Source organism: Bufo bufo, chromosome 4 (genome assembly GCF_905171765.1).
Source record: "Bufo bufo chromosome 4, aBufBuf1.1, whole genome shotgun sequence".
Classification (NCBI taxonomy): Eukaryota; Metazoa; Chordata; class Amphibia; order Anura; family Bufonidae; genus Bufo; species Bufo bufo.
In genome coordinates this window covers 26,977,188-26,997,182 of record NC_053392.1, presented here as the reverse complement: position 1 = coordinate 26,997,182, position 19,995 = coordinate 26,977,188, and the positions used below count along the sequence as shown (strand labels likewise).

At 42.6% G+C, this 19,995-nt stretch overlaps 1 protein-coding gene across 1 annotated transcript; it reads right to left on the bottom strand.

The window, feature by feature from the left end:
• Positions 1-260: 260 nt before the first annotated feature.
• Positions 261-7,922, bottom strand: LOC120998921 (vomeronasal type-2 receptor 26-like). Its single transcript, XM_040429799.1, has 5 exons — positions 7,822-7,922; positions 6,311-6,467; positions 6,044-6,268; positions 5,744-5,867; positions 261-1,168 (listed from the first exon to the last, which is right to left on the bottom strand). The coding sequence occupies exons 1-5, from the start codon at positions 7,920-7,922 to the stop codon at positions 261-263; spliced, it is 1,515 nt and encodes a 504-aa protein (XP_040285733.1).
• Positions 7,923-19,995: the final 12,073 nt, after the last annotated feature.

Below are 19,995 nucleotides of genomic sequence, written 5' to 3'. Positions count from 1 at the left end.
AATGAAATGGTTGGCTTTAACACTAGGCAAATATCTTAACTATTGGAAAGTCCATTGAGTTCTTAAATGTAGGAACCGTTGGTTCCAGTGTGGTATTTTGAGTGATAGAAAACTTTCTGTTCTTAATTTATGACTAAACGGTAATTTAAACTTTCAATTTGATATGAAAGAGAAAAGCTAGAACAATGACTCTGGTCACAGAAGATAAAGGCAAGGAAGGAAGACTGGCTAATTCTATGGGCTAAAACTAACATATTTGATCATTGATATTGTTGCATAAAAATTAGATTGGACTTTATGTTCATTTCTGGTCTCATTAAAATAATGTAACATTTGGGAATGAAGATACAGCCAAGAAGTCCAGCACTGGAAGATGAGATAGAGAAGATCTCCACAGCTACCATGTATTTCCCCTTGGTGCTGAGGTAGGCTGGGATGAAGGAGATCCACACACTGCAGAACACCAGCATGCTGAAGGTGATATACTGAGCCTCATTGAAGATGTCTGGAAGTTTCCTGGCCAAGAAGGCTACAGTAAAGCTCAACATGGACAGGAATGCAATGTAGCCAATGGACAAGTAGAAAGAATTGGCAGATCCCTCATTACATTGTAAGATTATTTTTCCAACCTCTATCTCAGTGTTATAATCTGGGAATGGTGGAGAAAAACACAACCAGAAGACACAGATCATAACCTCTCCTATTGTACCAGTAATGAGTAATGATGTGGCCAGATGTCTCCCCAACCACTGCCTCAGTGTCCTGCCTGGTTGGATGGCATGAAAAGCCAAGACTACAGTGACTGTTTTAGCTAAAATGGAAGAAACTGCAAGACTAAAAATAATCCCAAAAGTAACCTGTCGTAGTAGACATGACATCCTTGTGGGACGTCCAATGAATAAGAGAGGACATAGAAATGAGAAGAACAGAGACAGGAGCAGGATATAGCTCAGGTTCTGGTTATTGGCTTTCACAATTGAAGTGTTTTTGTGCTTTATAAATATCCCCAACACAATGACCGTCACAGAACAGAAGAAGAGATTGATAATAATGAGAGATAATCCCAAGGTATCTTCATATGAAAGGAAGTCAAGTGGTCGCGGGATACAGGTGTCTCTTCTCTCATTAGACCACTGGTCTTCAGGACACTCCGAGCATCTCTCCATATCTGAATAAAAGAAAATAAGATATTGGAAATGTGTGTAATTCATCAACTACAAAATAAAAGTTAAAAGGAAAATCTGAGTTCTTTTTTTATTACATTTTAGGAAAGGTATTATAAATAATAAAAATGCTTTTACTCTCTATCCTGAACCCCTCCATTCAAGTGGTTTACAGTGAGAGGACCTTTCCTCTGTCTACTTTCGAACATGATCACAGGGTTTTAATGCATTAGCATGGTAACTGGGGCACCTAACATAAGCCCCCAGTCCTGACATCAGTGTCTGCCTATTAGACCATGCCACAGACTGGTAACTGCTGTTTATAACAGCAGTGAGCGCTATTCTTAAACACCCGATTTCCACTGTACATGTAAGGCGGAGGTCAGGAAGAGGTTAAATCGCTTAAACAATACAATCAAACATGAACATTATGAATTGCAATAAAGTTTAAGTGTGAACAAGATTTCAAATTAGCAAGAATTTTTATTGTAGTCTTAAAGCTTTGCAAAACTGTTGTCATATTACAGATAAATCTGCGTCATCTATGAGTTCAGCCACACGGTCGGGTTTTTGCAGCATCCTGCTCCGGACTCTTATTACACCGCAAAGTGTGAATAGAAGGATTACCAGACTGTATATGCTTTTACTGTATGTACTGTATCTGCAGAAGGTATTAATTGGCCATATTCACAGCCACCTCTAGATGGAGTCGATCTCACTAATAAATATATACACTCACCTAAAGAATTATTAGGAACACCTGTTCTATTTCTCATTAATGCAATTATCTAGTCAACCAATCACATGGCAGTTGCTTCAATGCATTTAGGGGGGTGGTCCTGGTCAAGACAATCTCCTGAACTCCAAAATGAATGTCAGAATGGGAAAGAAAGGTGATTTAAGCCATTTTGAGCGTGGCATGGTTGTTGGTGCCAGACGGGCCGGTCTGAGTATTTCACAATCTGCTCAGTAACTGGGATTTTCACGCACAACCATTTCTAGGGTTTACAAAGAATGGTGTGAAAAGGGAAAAACATCAAGTATGCGGCAGTCCTGTGGGCAAAAATGCCTTGTGGATGCTAGAGGTCAGAGGAGAATGGGCCGACTGATTCAAGCTGATAGAAGAGCAACGTTGACTGAAATAACCACTCGTTACAACCGAGGTATGCAGCAAAGCATTTGTGAAGCCACAACACGCACAACCTTGAGGCGGATGGGCTCCAACAGCAGAAGACCCCACCGGGTACCACTTATCTCCACTACAAATAGTAAAAAGAGGCTACAATTTGCACGAGCTCACCAAAATTGGACTGTTGAAGACTGGAAAAATGTTGCCTGGTCTGATGAGTCTCGATTTCTGTTGAGACATTCAAATGGTAGAGTCCGAATTTGGCGTCAACAGAATGAGAACATGTATCCATCCTCTGATGGCTACTTCCAGCAGGATAATGCACCATGTCACAAAGCTCGAATAATTTCAAATTGGTTTCTTGAACATGACAATGAGTTCACTGTACTAAAATGGCCCCCACAGTCACCAGATCTCAACCCAATAGAGCATCTTTGGGATGTGGTGGAACGGAAGCTTCGTGCCCTGGATGTGCATTCCTCAAATCTCCATCAACTGCAAGATGCTATCCTATCAATATGGGCCAACATTTCTAAAGAATGCTATCAGCACCTTGTTGAATCAATGTCATATAGAATCAAGGCAGTTCTGAAGGCAAAAGGGGGTCCAACACCGTATTAGTATGGTGTTCCTAATAATTCTTTAGATGAGTGTATATATCTAGAAGAAGAAAGAATATTCTAGTCAGTCTTAGTCTGGACACCAACCCGAACAGATGCAACAGTGTAATACTAACAGCCTGTCCTGGACCAGGAATGGCACATGTACAGTATCTAGGGGTTAGCCTCCCATGCCTGGATACACATTTAAAGGGGTTATCCAAAGTATAAATCATTCACCCCAATGCCTGGGCCCCTCATATAGATTATAATTACCTTGCTCCCTGGCACCCTGTTAAATAATATGTGATATAATATTAATTGATATATAATATAAAGGATGTATTACACTACACACTGACACCATCTATAGTAATACACTTGGCAATGGGAGGTCTGTATAGGAACGTCAAGACCTATATTTGAAGTCTCCATATATGACAATGTAGAAGCACATACATGTGTAAGACACGTCTGTATCTATGGTATAATTGATTGACAGAGACAGACAAGGGGGTCGTCTTCACACTCTCACGTCTGTTGGGGGTTGTTGCTGAAGAAGATGAAGACAAATAGAGCCTGAGAAATTCCTACCCTTCAACAATTATATTTTAAGAACATTCATTTCATGCATGGACAATAGCCTAAGACTTTTCCTAAACTATTTTTGTAAGTAATCAACTTTTACTTATATAACTCTTGTTGAATCCTGGTGAATGAGTCCTCCGGGGGTTCCTTACTCCAAATAAGCATACACTATATTTTGAGAGGATTACCAAACCAGTTATGATTAGAGATGAGCGAATCGAATCCCACAAAGTGGAATTTGTTCCGAATTTCAGGATAAATTCGATTTGCCTAGAAGCCGAATTTCCTCGTGCTTCATGTCAGCAAATCGATTTATCCTGAAATAGTACAAAAAAAAAAAAATTCGAACTTACCGCCTCCATTTGCTTGCGACGGGCCTCCAGCCTCCATCTTGCTTGAAGATCTCAGCCGAAATCCCGTGTGGCGTGAGATTACATCATTACCGGCGTGATAATGTAATCTCGCGCCGCACGAGATCTTCAAGCAAGATGGCGGCGGCCGGTTTTATGTGATCTTTTTTTATTGTTAATTTTAAACAGTTTTTAAACTCAGATGCCGCGATCATGTATGAACGCGGCATCTGAGGGGTACAATGATGGGGTCGGCACTATCGCAGCTCCCTGTCATTGCACCCTCTATTTGCAAAAAAATGCATTCAGTGACGAAGTAATTAAAAAAAATTATAATAATTTTGGCGAAACAGCCAAATCGAATTTTGAAGAAATTCGCTCATCTCTAGTTATGATATATATTTTTCATTCACATATTTATATTACATTTGGTGATATGTTACACACCGCGTCGCTCCTGATCCCCGCACGACCGCCCCTGCATCTCCTTTTCGCGGGAGGCACTAGGGAGGCTCGTCCCCGTCACGGCCTGAATAACCCTTTTAAGCAGATTGAACATCTGCAGAACAATCGTCACATCCTATGGTTGATTTTGTGCATGTGATCTTGAACTACAGCAACCTGTTCAAACAGGTACAAAAGAGTTTGCCTGCCATGAGTGGACCATACTTTTGGTTGCATTGTATTGTGTAAAATATACTCATGCACCCTACATCTGGATGCTTATGTCAGAGTCAGCTAGTGAAGTGATGGAAGATTGCTAAAGAGACTCTTTGCCGTATAAATGACTTGTGCAGCCATGAGACCTGTAACATCCGAGAAAGTGCACTGCCAGTCCGCTGCATGCTAACAACTGTACTGATCTGTTTGCATTTGAATTCTTCATTTAAAGCTAAGGCTACTTTCACACTAGCGTTTTTGCTGGATCCGGCAGGGTTCAGCAAAAACGCTTCTGTTACTGATAAACGGATCCAGTTGTTTTATCTTTAACATACCCAAGACGGATCCGTCATGAACTCCATTGAAAGTCAATGGGAGACGGATCCGTTTTCGATTGTGTCAGAGAAAACGGATCCGTCCCCCATTGACTTTCATTGTGGTTCATGACGCATTAGTTTTGCTCGAATCCCAGGATGGGAAGCAAACTGCAGCATGCTGCGGTTTTCTCTCCGGTATGAGAACGGAACGGAATGTATTTTGGAGCATTCCGTTCTGTTCAGTTGCGTTTTGTCCCCATTGACAATAAATGGAGACAATAAATGGAGACAAAACTGAAGCGTTTTTTTTCCAGTATTGAGACCCTATGATGGATCTCAATATGGTAATATAGAAACGCTAGTCTGAAAGTAGCCTAAGAGTGAACTTAAAAAAAAAGTCAGAGCTGCCCTTAATACTCTTTTGGCTTAGTCACTGGTGGAAATCACTGATCAAACACTGTGTGAAAGCGGTAGAACCTAACGTGTTTTATTAAAACAATACCTTTATTATTAACTGGGTTATGGAGCAAAAAATTGTTTGCTCAAGTGATATCCTATATATAAGAGATAGATACTCTAAAAAAATATCCTATCTAATGACTATCCTATCTATAGTAGGAGTATTTTTAGAGTATCTATCTCTTATATATAGGATATCACTTGAGCAAACAATTTTTTGCTCCATAACCCAGTTAATAATAAAGGTATTGTTTTAATAAAGCACGTTAGGTTCTACTTATTTCTAAATTAATTTGGCACGTGTAGATTATCTTTATCATCTTTCTAGTCTTTTTTTCACTGTGTGAAAGCGGCCTTAGCAAGTAGATGGAAAATCAGAACAAACAATCTGCTGCAATACAGGCTACTCTACTGAAAAGTGGGGATTTTTTGAACAGCTAGACAAATAGTTTGGACCCAATGATTATCCATCCCTCACCTGTCTGGTTGGAGATCTCGCCTTCTGCACAGGGAGTACAGTAGTAGCAGCATTTCTGTTTTCCTTCCAGTGGGACTTTCCTGTATCCGGGAAGACAACTCTCACTACAGGTGGATTGCGGTGTCTGGAATGAAGAGTCACAGGCGGACAATGTTCATTACCACCACTTACCACCACCCGATCTTTACATCACATTGCTTCTTGAGTTAAAAACAGAGAATGATTTGTAAGTAAAAGTTTTGACAAAAAAAATCATTTATAGCTCTCTATGATAAAGAACATATCTTATGTAAAATTTACCATCAAAAATCGTGGATCCCATACTATAGAACTGTCATTTATAGAAAACTGTAGACGACCATTGTCTTCATGGAGATGTCCCACCGTTTGTGTCCCCACAGTACTGTTAGCGTACACATTGTAATTCACCAGATCAAATCTTGGTGGAAAATTTCCTTTCTCATCAAGGTGAATGGATTCTCCACCAGAAGTTGTAAAATGAACTCTTCTTATATATTGATTGAGCTAAAAGTGAAATAACAAGAGATCAATAATGATGAGAAATACAGGAGAACCAGATACTGACAACAGATGATGATCCAGGGGCCCAGGAACAGAAGTAGTAGACCGTGGATTCACACTGGGAGCCATCATTTCACACTGGAATATTTCTATCTGATGTTTACCCATCCATTTGAGGAGCCAATTTACTTTTAGCCGTTTCCTTCGGATATGGAGACAATAAATACCAGTAAATTATTTTTCCTTAACATAGTGATGTCATTGCTGTATTAAAGCATATCCTTATCTCAAACCTGGATAAGTGCAATTCACCAGATGCCATGCATTATCCACTGGATATTTTGGTGTATATTAGAGATGAGCAACGCTTTTGAGAACTAGTTCTGTTCAGGTTTGTAGAATTTCTTTTAAAACGTTCTGGATGGATTTTTACACTAACCAAAGTGACTTTGCCACATGTCTCATGCTTTTTCATATTCCAAAACTTCCAAAAATTGTCCCTTATCAGGGGCAGATGATGTATTTTTTATCCCATAACATGTGTTATGGGATTAAAAAAAACACTGGATTGTTGGGAGACCAAGCATCCAAAATTTAGGCCTGAATGAAGTCAGAATGGCTACACATATAACAATTTAATTGTGTTAATTGTCAGAAGAATATGTGGTTTAAAGAGGACCTTTCATCGGGAAAAAAATTGTGAACTAAGTATCATGATATATACAGCGGCACCCAGGGATCTCACTGCACTTACTATTATCCCTGGGCGCCGCTCCGTTCTCCTGCTATGCCCTCCGGTATCTTCGGTCACTTGGTTATAGTAGGAGAGACTGCCCTTGTTCTCCTGGGCGTTTCCTTCTCCTAGGCTGTAGCGCTGGACAATCGCAGCGCAGAGCTCACAGCCTGGGAGAAAAAACCTACAGCCTGGGAGAAGGAGACGTCCAGGAGAACAAGGGCAGTCTCCTCCTACTATAACTAAGTCCCCTAAGTCTCCGCCTACTATAACCAAGTGACCGAACATATCGGAGGGCATAGCAGGAGAACGGAGCGTCACCCAGGAATAATAGTAAGTGCAGTGAGATCCCTGGGCGCCGCTGTGCAGATCATGACACTTAGTTCACAATTTTTTGCCAGGTGAAAGGTCCTCTTTAAATTCTCCCTTTTAATTGGGAGCAGTGCCATCTGGATGTGGAAAGGGTAGGGTATTACAGGCACGTGGTCGCAATAGTAGCAGCAACAGAAGCAGCATAGCATGGAACGTACTGTACAAGACAATAGGTTGGCTGTCTATGGGTAACAGTAGTGGTAGAAGTAGTATTAGTAGTGGTAGTAGCAACGAAACCGTAGGGTTAATAATGATGTAAGTAGCAGATTATCAGTGAGAAGTAGCAGCTGAGTTGGTAGCAGCAGAAGCCATATGGTACATGTTGGCAGACAGAAGGACACCGGGGACTTCCTCCGAGCCCTCAATCACTTTGAGTGGCGGGAGGAATTCCACCTTGTGTCCTTAGATGTTGAAAGCCTCTATACTAGGATACCCCATAATTTAGGGTTACCGGCCATCTAGGTAGTCTTGAATCGGTCTAACAAAAGTGCAGTCTTTTGTAAATTCATCCAGGATGCCCTGGATTTGATACTTACCAACAATGTATTTCATTTTGACCGACAATGGTACCGTCAGGTATTGGGTACAGCGATGGGCACGCCCGTGTCGTGCACGTTCGCTAACCTATACCTGGCGGTATTCGAAGAGACCTACGTCTTCTCCGTGGATAACCCCTTTCTGAGATACATCCACTTGTTCCTGCGCTATGTTGATGACGTGTTTCTGGTCTGGTCGGGCAGCGAAGAGGAGTGCCAGTTGTTCGTACGGCATCTTAATGACATTAACCAGATGAATATAAAGTTCACTTTGAACTTTGGTGGTGACTTGCTCGACGTATTAGACGTACGGCTCACCGCAGTGGATGGTAGTTTGTCCACTACTGGCTACCGCAAGTCTACCGCCACCAATTCGCTGCTCCACCAAACCAGTTTTCATCTTGCTGCGGTCCAGGATGCGGTCCCCTTTGGACAGTTCATCTGGCTCCGCAGAATTAATAGCACCGACAGTGGGTACTTTCGCCAAGCCCATCAGTTGAAGGATTGACTTCTAGAGAGGGGCTACCCGCAGAGGGAAGTCCTTGCAGCGATGCATCGAGTGGGCAATTTCACTCGCAACGACCTGCTGGCCGATCGAGTCAGAGAACGTGACAGTGATAGGTTTGCCTTTGCTTTTAAGTTTAGTCCGGCTGCTGACATAGTGAAACAGGCAGTCATGAATAATTGGGACCTACTGAAGGGCGACTCTAGTCTGGGGGACTTGACATCAAAGAGGCCGTAAGTTACCTTTAAGAGATGTCACACCCTCAAGGACAAACTTGTCCATAGCCTGGTTAAACAATCTAAATGAGTGGATTGGCTACAAAGTAATAGGCCAGTAGGTGATTATAAATGTGGGACTTGCTCCTTTTGTCCCCGCAACTCACAGAGTAAGATTCTCCATTTGGGAGGAGTTGTATACAAAGTGAGGGAGTTCATCACTTGTCGTACACCTTATGTAGTTTACGCTATAGTCTGTGAATTTAAAAAGTTTTATATTGGGAAAACAATCAGATCACTTTTTGAGCAAGTACGTGAACATTTTGGTTCGGTTAGAACCGGCCGAGTGTTTCCGTCATTTTGCTTTGATAGCGAGGGTTTAAAAACATAGCTATCCAGTAGTCATCAGACTGCTTGCTGTCAACGATCCTTCTCTTACTGTATAAGCAAGCGCAGCTCTCTATTCTAGCCAATGTGTCTGAGGAGCCAGTTGTTTTGGGCTCTGTCCCCCACTGAGTCGGTTGGGTGTTGTGGCAGATGTCGCCGTCATCATCATCACCCTCCACCTCCAACTCGTCCTCCAGTAGCAGCTCCTCCTTCATTTGAGATTCTTCTTGTAGGTCTGCAACGACGGACAGCAAGATGCATTAGCTGTTCTTCTTCTGCTGTTGTCCTTTGCTGCATGTAGGTAACCCGACAGGTGTCTCAGATGAGCTGCCATTGCCTGACCTTAAAGCAACAGATGCTCCCTGCTGAGGCTGTCTGGTGCATGACAAAATCATTCATGGCTTTCCTCTGCCTGTACAGATGCTCTAGCATGTACAATGATGAATTCCAGCAAATTGACAAATCATGAATTTAGCGGTGTAACAGCAGACCGTTCTGTCGCTGCAAGTCTAGGAGAGCATTCTTTGCCACATAAGAATGGCTGAACTGTGTGGACAGTCTCCTGGATATTTCCACCACCAAGCCAGTGTGCTATTTTAAAAAGTGTTGCATGACTAGGTTAATCACATGCGCCCTGCAGGGATCCTGTGTTATTGTGTTATTTGCCCCAGGTTTAGCACTGTTACTAAGTTGCAGTCTTTATCAATGACCACCTTGCCTAATTAGAGTCGGCCGGGTGACAGCCAGTGGAAGGTTTGCAACTTCATGTACTTTAGTAACTGCTCTCCTGTGTGGCCCAGGCCGATCAGCTCAACACCGCATGGCAACACTTTAGAGTCAATAAATTTTTATTGAAGTATATCATATAGGAAAATAATGCTGCACAACACACGCAGGTGAGCACGGCATGCTTGTAATTAAATCTCCCAAACAGGGGAGTTCAAAAGAACAAGAATCAAAGCAATAAATAAAGCAAAATGACAAAATGACAAAATGACAAATAATAAAACAAAAGGCATCAGCAATTCCTCAAAGTGCACCAGTAAGGGGGGGGGGGGAAGGAGGAGGGGGGGGGGGGAGAAAGGGTATAGATTATAGGTACCTCAAACCTTGCTTTAGCTATGAAAGAAAAAGAAAAATTAGGAGGTGGACATATGTTTTGAGGATTTCCATAAACTCCATGTTTTTTCGTATTTAGTGGTGTTGCAGATGGCATTGCTAGATGCAGAAGCCATAATTTGTTCAAAGAGGCAGGTTCTGTTAACCCTTTGGATTACTTCTACTATCGTGGGCGAGTGGAGGGATTTCCACTTTGAGGTGATGGCTAGTTTAGCTGCTAGGAGGATATGACAAACCAAACCCCTACCTGAAATAGGAATGTCCGAAATTCCAATCATAAGTAATGCTAGCGAGGGGAAGGAGGAGCACAAAGTTGGTTGTGGACCCAGGACCTGTACAATTAGGGCAAAGACTTCTATCCAGAAGGGTTTGACCATTGGGCAATCCCATAGAATATGGAATAACGTGCCTTTGTGTCCGCATTTCCTCCAGCAAAGGGGGGAGACTGACGGGTATATGAGATGTAGCCTCTCAGGGGTAAAATACCACCTTAGTGTGGTTTTAACAAATGATTCATAATGAGTTACACAGGTAATATTTTTTGAGACAAACTTAAAAGCAGACTGCCATTGTAAAGGTGTAATCTTCGCTTTTAGATCTTGTTCCCAAGATAGCAGCGGTGCGGACAGAGTGAAGGTGTCTTTGCGGTTTAACTGAGAATATAAGGGACGAAGGGTTTTGGTTATCTGTTTTGGTGATGACCACAATTCCAATATTCGTCTATTAATTGCAGGAAAGGATGGATTCTCCCCTAAGTAATGCCTAATTCTAAGATATTTATAGAAGTCTACATTGGGAATTTTGAAGGTATGATGAAGGCTTTCAAAGGTAACCAAACTATCTTTTTGAAATAGTTGTGCAATTTCTTTGATACCATATTTGCTCCAGGCCACCACTCCCAAGTCCGGGATGAGATGATCCAGTACCACTAGCGGGATATGTCCCCGGGAAGGGAGAGTTCCATTAACCGTGAGAGTATGGTACTTAATCCAACAATCTAGGGCATTAGAGGCCAGGAAGGATAAACTTGGTTTAATAAATGACTTCTCTAGAGAAGCTATCAATAATGCTCTACAATTACCTCCTGTGATTTCCGAGGAGTCAATATGAGTCCATTGTTTGGACAGGTCTATCCTCCACCAGCTCTCCAGCTGAGTCACTTGTGTCGCCAGGTAATAATCATAGATATTTGGTAAACTGATACCTCCTAATTGTTTCCTGATCTGCAGAATTTTTGAAGCAATTCTGGGCTTCTTTCCTTGCCAGAGAAAGGAGTTCAGTATTTTATTGCACTGAGAAAAATAAGACACTGGAAGCTTTATAGGGAGAACTCTAAAAAGGTAGAGAAGTTTAGGTAGAGCAAACATCTGGAACGTAGCCAGTCTGCCAAGCCAGAAAATTATAAACTTGTTATATTGCTCTAGATCTTTCTTCAAATTTGATATTAAAGGAGGGTAATTAGCTAAATATAGCTTATGGGTTGAGGAGGTGAGATTTATGCCCAAATATTGGATTTGGTCAGATTGCCAGTCTAACATGAATTTATCTTTGAGGGGTTTAATAATAGCGGGGGCTAGGTTCAGGGGCATGGCCTGGGACTTAGCCGAGTTTAGCTTATAATAGGAAAGTTGGCCAAATTTGGCAATAGTATCTAGGGCTGAGGATAGAGAGGATGAAGGGTCAGTGAGTGTGAGTATTACGTCATCTGCATATAGGCTCAGCGTATGGGTGCGATCAGCTATCTGGATCCCCGATACATTTCTGTCTAAACGCAGGGCTTGGGCGAGGGGTTCAATAGACAAAATGAACATGAGGGGGGAGAAGGGGCATCCCTGTCTGGTCCCGTTGGATATGGCAAATGATTTAGACAGGGACCCATTTACCCATACTCTGGCTGAGGGGTCAGCATAAAGAGCTTGGATAGAGGTTAATGTAGGACCACATATTCCCATCTTAGAGAGAACCGTGAAGGAAAAGGACCAGCAAATGCAGTCAAACGCTTTTTCGGCGTCCAGCGTCACAAAAAGCGCTGTTTTTTTTTTCTTCTGTGTATATGAGAGGATGTTTAGGACCCTTCTAGAGTTTTCCTGAATTTGCCGGCCTTTAACAAAGCCGACCTGGTCGGAATGTATAAGCGAGGGGATAAGGGGGGCTAGTCTATTTGATAGGATTCTGGCAAATATTTTTATATCTGTGTTTAGAAGGGATATGGGGCGGAAATGTTTCGGGTCATCTGTTGGCTTATTAGGTTTGGGAATGGTCACTATTAAAGCTTCGAGCATCTCTCTGGGGAAGGAACCCAATTCTCTGGCAGATCTAAAGGATTGTAGCATGTAGCTGGAGAGCTGGTCAAAGAACGCCCTATAATAGGAATTATATAGGCCATCGGGACCAGGAGCTTTATTTGGGGGTAATTTTTTTAACAATGGTGTGAAGTTCTTCAACTGTCAGGGGGGCATTTAGGGATTGTAGTTGTGCAGTGGTCAACTGTGGGAGACCTAATCTGCTCAAGAATGCATCAATTTGTTCTGGTTGTGGTGGTGTGACCACCTTGTTTGGGGACAGGTTATAGAGGGAGGCGTAGAAATCCCCAAAGGCGTCTGCTATTTCTGTTGGGGAAGTTAATTTTTTCCCAGATGAAGAGTCCCAGAGGAAGGGGATCTTGGATTTAGCTGCTCTTCTTTTTAAACGGTTAGCTAAAAGTTTCCCTGCTTTGTTATCTTGGTAGTAGAAAGAGGCCTGTGATCTAAGAGACTTAAGGTCCTCTGAGTGGGAGGGGGATATAGAAGCTTTATTAAGGGTCTCAATTCTCCGGATCTCACTTGTTAATTTACCTATTTTTTCCCTACGTTCTCTCTGGATCCTACTACCTATTTTAGTAAATACTCCCCTAATATAGGCCTTGTGGGCACACCATAGGGTGGAGGGGTTAGAAACAGAACCATCGTTTAGCATGAAAAACTCTTTCAATGCGGCTTTAAGTTCCTGAGAAAGTTGAGGGTGTTCAATGACATATGTGTTGTTACGCCAAGGAGAATACGGCTTGGCGAAATGGGACTCTTTTAAAGAAAGGGAAATCGGGGCGTGGTCTGACCATGTGATCGTGTGGATGGACGAAGAAATCACGTTAGCAATCACTGACCTGCTAGTTAAAAACATGTCAATTCTGGAATATGACTGGCCTGTTGGTGAGAAGAAGGAGTAGTCCCTTTCTGTTGCCCGTGGCAAGGTCGTCTGTGGTGGGGAAGTTCGCCAGAGAAGGGGTAACCTGGTCGGTCACCTCCGCTTGCGTCAGCTCATCCTCCTGCAGACGAGGTTTCTGCTTTAGCGGGCTCTGACTTGGGGATTCAAACACGCGGGCCTGGTGTTCCGGCGGGCTGCGTCGGTCCGGTGATATCATCACAGGCTTGGTAAGGTGAGATTCGTCTGGCGACTCGGGGTATATGGATAAGGGATGGGAAGCAGGAAGGTTTCTTTGCTGAGGTGGAGTAGACGCTGGTGAGACATGTTCCGCGGAGCTGGAGGAGCGCGTGGAAGCAGGTGAGCCCGCGCCATTTTGGTCTCTGAGTCTCTCCACAAAGAAGTCGAGTTTCCCTTGCTTCTTGACCGATCTTTTCCCCCTGGTCATCATGGGTGTGAAGCGGAAGGCTAATACACCAGTGCCAAATGGATAAATCAGGTGTCAGCCTGATATTGCTTGCAGGTCGCTCGGTAGGGCTCGGGAGCTCACAGCTCAAGCGGCCATCTCTCTCGGCTGGCAAACCACGCCCCCGCATGGCAACACTTGACACATTATAGGAAGGAGGGGGAGTGGGACTGACTCTGTGCTCTTTGGAGGGGTCTGAAATTCACATTGTAGGTGCATTCACACTCTGAGAGACAGAATTGAAAAAAAAATCCCATTGTATGCTTTTTAAAGAATTTATTTGTCTTGCACTGCTCAACATAAGTATTTCAACACCTGAGAAACAGCATGAATTCAGGCTCTCAAAGACCAGTTACTGTTCCTTTAAAACGTCCACCTCTACTCGACTCATTAATCTAACTTAGTAGCACCAGTCTGAGCTCTTTAAAGACACCTGTCCACCCCACAGTCAGTCAGACGCCAACTATTACCATGGGCAAGACCAAAGAGCTATCAGAAGACACCAGAGACAAATTGTGGACCTCCACAAGGCTGGAAATGGCTTCGGGGCAATTGCCAAGCAGCTTGGTGAAAATAGATCAACTGCTGGAGCAATTGTTAGAAAATGGAAGAGGCTAAAGACGACTGTCAGTCTCCCTCAGACTGGGGCTCCATGCAAGATCTCACCTCGTGGGGTATCACTGATGATAAGAAAGGTGAGGAGTAAGCCCAGAACTACAAGGGAGGAGCTGGTCAATGACATGAAGTGAGCTGGGACCACAGTTTCAAAGGTCACTGTCGGTAGAACACTACGCCGTTGTGGTTTCAAATCATATATGCAATTGATGGCTGGCACTCTACTTCGGTGCTCAGTGATGGAGGATATCTCCACAATAATGTTGTAGATTAATTCACGGCACCCAAATTAATGCAGGAGCATAGCTTTCAGACATGGTTTTTGGTTATTTATATGAGCCTATACCATATTGAATATACACAAGCACATGTCTTTTGGCGATTTTTATGAGCATATACAGAAGCACACTGTTTTTTCAGTTTCTTCAATTTTCTTGATCTTTATGCACAATGTGTCTTATGGTTTTCAATAATCCAGACATCACATGTTTGCTAACAGACGATTATCCAGACACATATTGATCTAACTCAAGCCGATTAGTCCATGGTCAATACCCTACCTGTGTATTTTGGTCGTATTGAGAACATAAGATGACGATCCTTCTGATGATTCTTGTGATGACTTTAATGTTTCTTTACTATTATGGTGACTACTCCATGATCAGTATATGTATTTCTATAACTATATGCAGACAATCCCTAATTATGTATATTGTGTGTGGATATACGTATATATATATACATATACATATATATATATATATATATATATATATATACAAACCGGATTCCAAAAAAGTTGGGACACTATACAAATCGTGAATAAAAACTGAATGCAATGATGTGGAGGTGCCAACTTCTAATATTTTATTCAGAATAGAACATAAATCACGGAACAAAAGTTTAAACTGAGAAAATGTACCATTTTAAGGGAAAAATATGTTGAATCAGAATTTCATGGTGTCAACAAATCCCAAAAAAGTTGGGACAAGGCCATTTTCACCGCTGTGTGGCATCTCCCCTTCTTCTTACAACACTCAACAGACGTCTGGGGACCGAGGAGACCAGTTTCTCAAGTTTAGAAATAGGAATGCTCTCCCATTCTTGTCTAATACAGGCCTCTAACTGTTCAATCGTCTTGGGCCTTCTTTGTTGCACCTTCCTCTTTATGATGCGCCAAATGTTCTCTATAGGTGAAAGATCTGGACTGCAGACTGGCCATTTCAGTACCCGGATCCTTCTCCTACGCAGCCATGATGTTGTGATTGATGTAGAATGTGGTCTGGCATTATCTTGTTGAAAAATGCAGGGTCTTCGCTGAAAGAGATGACGTCTGGATGGGAGCATATGTTGTTCTAGAACCTGAATATATTTTTCTGCATTGATGGTGCCTTTCCAGACATGCAAGCTGCCCATGACACACGCACTCATGCAACCCCATACCATCAGAGATGCAGGCTTCTGAACTGAGCGTTGATAACAACTTGGGTTGTCCTTGTCCTCTTTGGTCCGGATGACATGGCGTCCCAGATTTCCAAAAAGAACTTTGAATCGTGACTCGTCTGACCACAGAACAGTCTTCCATTTTGCCACACTCCATTTTAAATGATCCCTGGCCCAGTGAAAACGCCTGAGCTTGTGGATCTTGCTTAGAAATGGCTTCTTCTTTGCACTGTAGAGTTTCAGCTGGCAACGGCGGATGGCACGGTGGATTGTGTTCACTGACAATGGTTTCTGGAAGTATTCCTGAGCCCATTCTGTGATTTCCTTTACAGTAGCATTCCTGTTTGTGGTGCAGTGTCGTTTAAGGGCCCGGAGATCACGGGCATCCAGTATGGTTTTACGGCCTTGACCCTTACGCACAGAGATTGTTCCAGATTCTCTGAATCTTCGGATGATGTTATGCACAGTTGATGATGATAGATGCAAAGTCTTTGCAATTTTTCGCTGGGTAACACCTTTCTGATATTGCTCCACTATCTTTCTGCGCAACATTGTGGGAATTGGTGATCCTCTACCCATCTTGGCTTCTGAGAGACACTGCCACTCTGAGAAGCTCTTTTTATACCAAATCATGCTGCCAATTGACCTAATTAGTGTTAATTGGTCTTCCAGCTCTTCGTTATGCTCAAATTTACTTTTTCCAGCCTCTTATTGCTACTTGTCCCAACTTTTTTGGGATTTGTTGACACCGTGAAATTTTTAATCAACGTATTTTTCCTTTAAAATGATACATTTACTCGGATTAAACGTTTGATCTGTCATCTACGTTTTATTACAAATAAAATATTGACATTTGCCATCTCCACATCATTGCATTCAGTTTTTATTCACAATTTGTTTAGTGTCCCAACTTTTTTGGAATCCGGTTTGTATATACAGTACAGACAAAACGTTTGGACACACCTTCTCATTCAAAAAGTTTTCTTTATTTTCATGACTATGAAAATTGTAGATTCACACTGAAGGTATCAAAACTATGAATTAACACATATGGAATTATATGCATAACAAACAAGTGTGAAACAACTGAAAATATGTCATATTCTAGGTTCTTCAAAGTAGCCACCTTTTGATTTGATTACTGCCTTGCACATTCTTTTCATTCTCTTGATGAGCTTCAAGAGGTAGTCCCCTGAAATGGTTTTCACTTCACAGGTGTGCCCTGTCAGGTTTAATAAGTGGGATTTCTTGCCTTATAAATGGGGTTGGGACCATCAGTTGCGTTGAGGAGAAGTCAGGTGGATACACAACTGATAGTCCTACTAAATAGACTGTTAGAATTTGTATTATGGCAAGAAAAAAGCAGCTAAGTAAAGAAAAACGAGTGGCCATCATTACTTTAAGAAATGAAGGTCAGTCAGTCAGCTGAAAAATTGGGAAAACTTTGAAAGTAAGGGCTATTTGACCATGAAGGAGAGTGATGGGGTGCTGCGCCAGATGACCTGGCCTCCACAGTCGCCGGACCTGAACCCAATCGAGATGGTTTGGGGTGAGCTGGACCGCAGAGTGAAGGCAAAAGGGACAACAAGTGCTAAGCATATCTGGGAACTCCTTCAAGACTGTTGGAAGACCATTTCAGGGGACTACCTCTTGAAGCTCATCAAGAGAATGCCAAGAGTGTGCAAAGCAGTAATCAAAGCAAAAGGTGGCTACTTTGAAGAACCTAGAATATGCCATATTTTCAGTTGTTTCACACTTGTTTGTTATGTATATAATTCCACATGTGTTAATTCATAGTTTTGATGCCTTCATAGTCATGAAAATAAAGAAAACTCTTTGAATGAGAAGGTGTGTCCAAACTTTTGGTCTGTACTGTATATATATATATATTTATATAATTTTTGTATTTGCCTTTCCGTGGTCCTATTTATCATTTATTATTATTCAATGTCTCTTTCTAAAAAAAAATTCACATATTAATTTACTGTTATTGTAATTATAATTGACAGGCCCGAAACGTTGGCCGAATCAAACTGATAACCACTGGTGGCTTTTGAATAAATTTTCAATTTTATTTGTATTAATTCGAGTGCCGTGAATTAATCTACAACAAGGTTTCAAATCATGCATTGCATGGAAGGTTCCTCTGCTCAAGTCATCACATGTCCAAGCCTGTCTGAAGTTTGCCAATAACCATCTGGAAGATCCAGAGGAGGCATGGGAGAAAGTCATGTGGTCAGATGAGACCATAGTAGAACTTTTTGGTCTAAACTTCACTCGTCGTGTTTGAAGGAAAAAGAAGGATGAGTTGCATCCCAAGAACACCATCCCTACTGTGAAGCATGGGTGTGGTAACATCATGCTTTGGGGTGCTTTTTTGCGAAGGGGACAGGACGACTAAACTGTATTAAGGAGAGGATGAATGGGGACATTTATTGTGAGATTTTGAGCAACAACCTCCTTCCCTCAGGCAGAGAATTGAAGATGGGTAGTGGCTGGGTCTTCCAACATGACAACAACCCGAAGCACACAGCCAGGATAACTAAGGAGTGGCTCCGTAAGAAGCATATCAAGGTTCTGGAGTGGTCTAGCCAGTCTCCAGACCTAAATCCAATAGAACATCTTTGGAGAGAGCTGAAACTCTGTGTTGCTCAGCGACAACCCCGAAACCTGACAGATCTAGAGGATATCTGTGTGGAGGAGTGGGCCAAAATCCCTGTTGCAGTGTGTGCAAACTAGTCAAGAACTACAGGAAACGTTTGACCTCTATAATTGCAAACAAAGGCTTCTGTACCAAATATTAACACTGATTTTCTCAGGTGTTCAAATACTTATGTTCAGCAGTGCAAGACAAAAAAAATCTTTAAAAATCATACAATGTGATTTCCTGATTTTATTTTTTATCTTTTTATGCTCTCTCAGAGTGGGAATGCACCTGTGAGGGACACCACACCTCGTGCCCGCTTGACGTCAACTACATCGAGCTCACGAGATATGGTATGGTCACTGGTTACCAAGGCGTGATATTACACCCTCCTGGAGGAGCGGGTAAGGTCAGCTTGGTACAATTTTCACAGATTCCTCCTGTCCACTAGAGATGTCCCGAACTATTCGCCGGCGAACAGTTCCCGGCGAACATCGCTTGTTCGCGTTTGCCGCGGCTGGCGAACATATGAGATGTTCGGTCCGCCCCCTATACGTCATCATTGAGCAAACTTTGACCCTGTACCTCACAGTCAGCAGACACATTTCAGCCAATCAGCATACCCTCCCTCCCAGACCCTCCCACCTCCTATCAAAAAGCAAGGACAGCATCCATCTTAGATTCATTCTGAAGCTGCAGTGTTAGTGAGAGCAGGGAGAGTGCAGCTGCTGCTGAATTAATAGGGAAATCGTTAGCTAGGCCAGTGTTCTGTGTCCACTCCAGTCCTCAAAGACTCATCTGCTGTAAGGACAGCGTCCTGACAGCACCCCAAAAAGCCCTTTTTAGGGCTGGTACATCAGTCTGCTTTTTTAAATTTTATATATATATATATATTGCAGTTGCCTGCCCGTGTGTGAGAGGCCACAGTCCCACAGACTGTACTGTGTGCACACCACTCATATCGGGTGGCACAGTACCTTGCAGATAAAAAAGTCATTACATTTTTTCACTGTAATATAATTGCAATTGCCTGCCAGTAAGTGTCAGGCCCACAGACTGTACTATGCCCACTGCCCACCACTCATATCGGGTGGCACAGTACCTTGCACGCATAGTATCACTAATCGAAAAAAAATAACAGGCAGAGGCAGGCCACCCCGCAGGGGCCGTCTTGGTCGTGGTGCTGTGATTTCCTTTGGCCCTAGAATAATGCCCAGTGTTCAGAGGCCACGTACCCTGAACTCGAAAAGTTCTGAGGACATAGTTGACTGGCTTACACAGGAAACCCAATTGACCAGCTCCTCCAGCTCAGCTTCGGGCACCTCTCAAGTTACCACTCGCCCGCCCGCCGCCACCACCAACACTAGCACCACAGCCGCTTCACTTGATCTGTCAGAGGAGTTATTTACACATCAGTTGGAAGAAATGAGTGATGCGCAACCATTACTGCCAGAGGATGTAGATAACAGGGATATGTCTCAGTCAGGCAGCATTACACACATGGATGTACGGTGT

Coding starts and splice junctions, on each gene's coding strand:
- LOC120998921 (XM_040429799.1), bottom strand. CDS start 7,922: ATGAAATACATTGTTGGTAAGTATCAAATCCAGGGCATCCTGGATGAA. Junction 6,269..6,310: donor TGTCAGTATCTGGTTCTCCT/GTATTTCTCATC, acceptor TTTCACTTTTAG/CTCAATCAATATATAAGAAG. Junction 5,868..6,043: donor GGGATCCACGATTTTTGATG/GTAAATTTTACA, acceptor TCTTCATTCCAG/ACACCGCAATCCACCTGTAG.